We start from the raw sequence: 5,036 nt of genomic DNA on the forward strand, positions 1-5,036 counted from the left end.
TGGTGCGACGTTTTCTTGGGAGCTGGCGTCAGGCGCCTGCTCCCAAGCAGGCGCCTGACGCCAGCTCCTGATGGCAGTTCCTTCACGCTGGCTCGGTCAGGTGACGGAAGTCGTTGCTCTGGTGCAGGCCCGTCCGGCGGCGATGCGGTGTCGCTGTCGCTTTGTGACGAAGTGGAACCCGGCTGTGCCATGCGGGGTTGCTCAGGAATCCACACGCTTCTGGGAAGAGGAGCAAGGCATGTGTTAGGAACAATATCGTCCACATGCAGAAAGCGCTCGTGGTCTTCGATTCGGACTATGTATGTTTCTTTGCTAACTCGTTGCACAACTGTTCCTTCCAACCAACGTGGATCACTCGGTCGGTTTCCTCGCACACGAACGTTGTCGCCAACCTCGAACTCCCTCCATAAAGTATGGGTTTGCTGACCCTGTCTTCGAGCTATTTTCGCTTCGGCACGTTTCGCTAGCTCCGGATGCAAGATGCTCAGCCTCGTGCGTGGCCTCCATGAGAGAAACAGTTCGGCTGGCGTCTTACCGGTCATCAAACACGGTGTGTTTCGGTAGGTGAACAGGAACGTGTCTACCCGATGTTGCATCGTCCGAGTCACACCCGTGTTCTGCTCGTCCCGTAGCTGTTTGATGAAGCTTCGCTTGACGGTCTGGACAAGCCTCTCCGCCGTGCCATTTGTAGCTGGGTGGTAAGGTGGTGTCTTGGTGTTCTGCACTGCATTGGAGTTGAGAAAATTTGTGAATTCAGCAGACACAAATTGCGGCCCATTGTCAGTCACAATTCTCTCGGGAAGCCCAAATGCAGGAAAAACAGTGCGGAGTTTTTCAACTGTCGCCTGTGCTGTAGTGGACTTCATGTGCAGAACATCCACCCACTTGGAGTGCGCATCGACAAGCACTAAAGACCAGTCGTTCTTGTAGTAGGAAAAATCCAGGTGAACTCTCTGCCGCCTGCGGGTTGGCCATCCCCACGATAACATCTGCACGTGGGGCGCAGAGTTCTGCGTTAGTTGGCAAGTTGAACAACCTCTTACAGTTTCTTCAATGCGGTCGCACAACTTTGGCCACCACACATGGCTTCTTGATAGCATTCTCATGCGAGTGATGCCTGGATGCCCTTCATGCAAAAGCGATAAGACTTCAGATTGTACCGCTTCAAGTATAACAACCCGAGTTCCCCATGTTATGCAACCACAGTCTACCGACAGTTCGTCTTTTCGCGAGAAGAATGGGGCTACGTTCTCTTCTGACACGTACGATGGCCATCCATTCAAAACATACATCAGCACCTTAGACAAAACTGGGTCTTTTTGGGTTTCGTCACTGATCCTTTTCGCAGATAGTGGTACGGCTTCTACTGCTGAAAAGAAGTGAACGTAGTCGCTTTCGTCGGTGTCGTTCGGAAGCGGTAATCGCGATAACGCGTCCGCGTTTGCTACTTGGGCTCCCTTTCTGTACACCCATTTGTAGCGATATGCAGCTAGCCCTAGCATCCAGCGCTGCATGCATGCTGCTGCCATTTCCCGAATTGGCTTTGTTTGCCCCAGCAGTCTCTCCAGGGAAAGGTGATCGGAATAAATGGTGAATTCACGGCCGTAAAGATACTTGTGGAACCATTTGATTCCGAAAATCCCAGCCAACGCTTCCTTATCTATGTGTGCGTAGCCACTTTCGGCCTTGCTCAAAGTGCGTGACGCATAAGCTATCGGCCTTTCTTCCCCGTTCACGACATGAAAAAACACTGCGCTAACCCCGTAAGAAGAGGCGTTGCAGACTAATCCAAGAGGCTTCTTTGGGTCATAGAATGTTAGCACGCTCACTTGCGTAAGGATGCTCTTACTCTCCGCGAAGGCTTTTTCTTCTTTTGCGGACCAGACCCAATTCTTATCCTTCTGAAGCAGTGCATACAAAGGCTTTAGCCTCAAAGACATGTTTGGCATGAACTTGGAGTAAAAAGTTATCATGCCGAGGTACGCTTTAAGCTCACTGATGTTCTTAGGTGTGGGTGCTTCCCTTATGGCTTCAACTTTCTCGACGCACGGGTGCACACCATTTTCGTCAATGATATGCCTAAGATATTTGACCGAATTCAAGAAAAACTTGCATTTTTCCTTTCTCACTTTTACGCCGTGGTCCCTTAAAACCTGCAGCACTGCTTCCACCCGGGCCAGGCATTCGGTATGCGATGCTCCCGTGATGAGGACGTCGTCGAGGTAGCATACCACTCCCGGTAGTCCTTTCAACAGCTCGTTCATGATTGCCTGGAAAACTGCAGGTGCACTTGAGATTCCGTACGGCATTCGAACATACTGGAACAACCCCATGTGAGATTTTATAGTCAGCAAGGGTCGCGAGTCAGGGTGCACCTCGATTTGCTGATATGCCGTCGAAAGGTCCAGATTGGTGAAAACCTTGCCCCCAGCCAGTGTCGTGAACAAATCCTCCACCGTGGGCAGTGGGTAATGGTGGGTCTTCACACATAGATTCACCGTCAATTTATAGTCTCCACACAATCGTACTGTGCCGTCTGGCTTGTGAACAGCTACCAGCGGCGTGGCCCAGTCGCTGCGAGTTACGGGCACCAGTACGCCCTCATTTTGCAAGTTGCCTAGCTCATGCTCGACAGGTTCACGAATGGCATACGGCACAGACCGCGCCTTGCAAAAGACTGGCATGCTTCCTTCCTTAAGCGCCAGTTTTGCTTGGTAACCTTTTATCAACCATAAACCAGGGGAAAAAACGCTGGCATACCTTGGCAGGATGCTGTCGACAGACGGTTGTGCGTGCACCTCGTGAATGCTGTTTAGGTCCATTCCAAGGTTCGCAATCCAGTCGCGGCCTAGGAGTGCTGGCTTCTCTCCTGGTACCATGATGATTGGCAAGATTTTCCGCTGTCCCTTATAATTGACCAAAACCTCCGCTTGGCCTTTCACTTGTAGCGTCGCTCCGCCGTAAGTCTTGAGCTTCATCTCGCACTTCGCAATCTGCGGCGGCTGCTTTAGCTTCCGGTAAACGCATTCCGGAACGAGTGATACGGCTGCGCCCGTATCTAGGCTATCTGTACTTCAACTACATATGGTTGTTCCGTGCCCACCAGATACACACCGTGCAGCAGCAGCTCTGTGCCTCCGCTCGCTTCGTCCCTCACGTTGTGGACGGTGCCAGGCGCCGGTTGCTTGCGTCTGCACTTGCGCGCCAAATGTCCCACGCGCTTGCAAAGATGGCATTTGAATTTACGATAACGGCAGCAACGGGCGTCATGCTCTTGACCGCATCGATAGTAGCTTTGCATTGAACTGTTCTTCGGCTTGCTGGCAAACTCCGGTTCCTTCCCCGTCTTCTTTAGAGCATGAATGTCGGCATCCGCATTCGCAGTTGGTCGGAATCCCCTCGACCCCCGCTCCGCTAGCTCAACGCTCTTAGCAAAAACGCAGGCCGATTCGAACGTCAGTTCCTTCCTTTTCAGTAAACCCGTCTGAATGGTGGAATTCTGTAACCCAGTGACCAACCGGTCCCGTAAAGCGTCGTCTATAAACGTACCGTAGTTGCACTTGCCTGCCATGTGCTTCAGCGTGACTGCAAATGCCGCGACGGACTCCCCTTCTCCTTGGTACTTCCTGTTGAATTTGAAACGCTCCGCAATGACTTGACTTGAAGGCTCGTAGTGGCCACTCAGCACATTCAACAAGTCCTCGAACGTCTTCTCTTCAGGTTTTGCAGGTAGAAGAAGGTCCTTGAGCGTCTTGTACGCTTTCTTTCCTATGGCAGAGATGAAGGCTGACTTTTTAAGTTCTTCGTCTTGTACGCCGGCTACTTTGCAATAGTGCCCAAACCGTTCTACATACGATGCGAAATCTTTGTCTCCTTCTTCTGTGAAGGCGTCAAATTCCCACATCTTCGCCATACCTTGCCTTTCACCTTCCAGCTGTCGTTGCTCACAGGATCCGCCCCGTCGTTCGGTGCAGCCTATCCCATTCTCGTCGCCATCTGTTGTAGCCGGCGAGCAAGGCGACGCTGGAGTCAGTTGGTGGCGAAGATTTAATGCGATAAGCAAGCGGCTCGCATCTCAATATAAGTACAGGCACATGACGTAGCCTGTGACGTCAGTACGGCGCGTCATACGTTGGCTACTACAAGAAGCACCGTGGCTCTTTAACTGATCTTACTTCTGGAAACTGCCTATTCTTACATTTATTAAGCATCACAGCGCTGTTCAAGTGAATTCCGAAGCGCACGCTAAGGTCAAGTATGACGTACACATATAGCGATGGACAAGTCGGTCTCCCTCCAAATGAATAGTGCCTCTTGACATCTCTTTCGCGAATGTCGGCGTGCAGTAGGGGTCAAGAAATGGTGCAGATCCAACCTCCAAATATTTATTGTTGTTGCTAACAGTTGCTCTTTAGAAAACGGGAATTTTTATAGCTCGTACATTAAGCAGTACACTGGTTGTCTTGATCGCGGTTCACTGTTATAAACCATGTTGGAATATTGGAACAGTACCTAATATTCAAAGGGTTGAGCAAATGTCGGTGACATACACTCTCCTGCTGATTTCGATTGATATGTGAGGTTTAACGTCCCAAAACCACCATATGATTATGAGAGACGCCGTAGTGGAGGGCTCCGAAAATTTCGACCACCTGGGGTTCCTTAACGTGCACCTAATCTGAGCACACGGGCCAACAACATTTCCGCCTCCCTCAAAAATGCAACCGCCGCAGCCGGGATTCGAACCAGCGGCCAGCGGGTCAGCAGGCGATAACCTTAGCTACTAGACCACCGCGGCAGGGCTCCGCTGCTGACCTCTGCAGCTGAGTTCTGACTTCTGTGCTTGATGTTCATTATCATATTATGCAACCACTAATCAAAAACCAACCAATCTATTTTCAATTTTGATCTTTTTCTGTCTCGCTGCCTTAAGTTTGTTTCTTTTTTGCGATGCTTTCTTAAAATCATCAGTTCAACTTGTTTCGTAGAACATGGGCATCAACATACATAGACCAGTGTTTCAGCAAGCTGTCTCG

The 5,036-nt window shown here is 50.6% G+C and overlaps 1 protein-coding gene across 1 annotated transcript; it reads right to left on the reverse strand.

The window, feature by feature from the left end:
• Window positions 1–3,058: 3,058 nt before the first annotated feature.
• Window positions 3,059–3,904, reverse strand: LOC142765840 (uncharacterized). The gene has a single exon (XM_075867644.1). It carries the CDS (start codon window positions 3,902–3,904, stop codon window positions 3,059–3,061), a length of 846 nt encoding a protein of 281 aa, XP_075723759.1.
• Window positions 3,905–5,036: the final 1,132 nt, after the last annotated feature.

Source organism: Rhipicephalus microplus, chromosome 6 (assembly GCF_043290135.1).
Source record: "Rhipicephalus microplus isolate Deutch F79 chromosome 6, USDA_Rmic, whole genome shotgun sequence".
Classification (NCBI taxonomy): domain Eukaryota; kingdom Metazoa; phylum Arthropoda; class Arachnida; order Ixodida; family Ixodidae; genus Rhipicephalus; species Rhipicephalus microplus.

What these genes read in the sequence shown, in the direction of transcription:
- LOC142765840 (XM_075867644.1), bottom strand. Translation starts at nt 3,904, where the DNA reads ATGTGGGAATTTGACGCCTTCACAGAAGAAGGAGACAAAGATTTCGCA.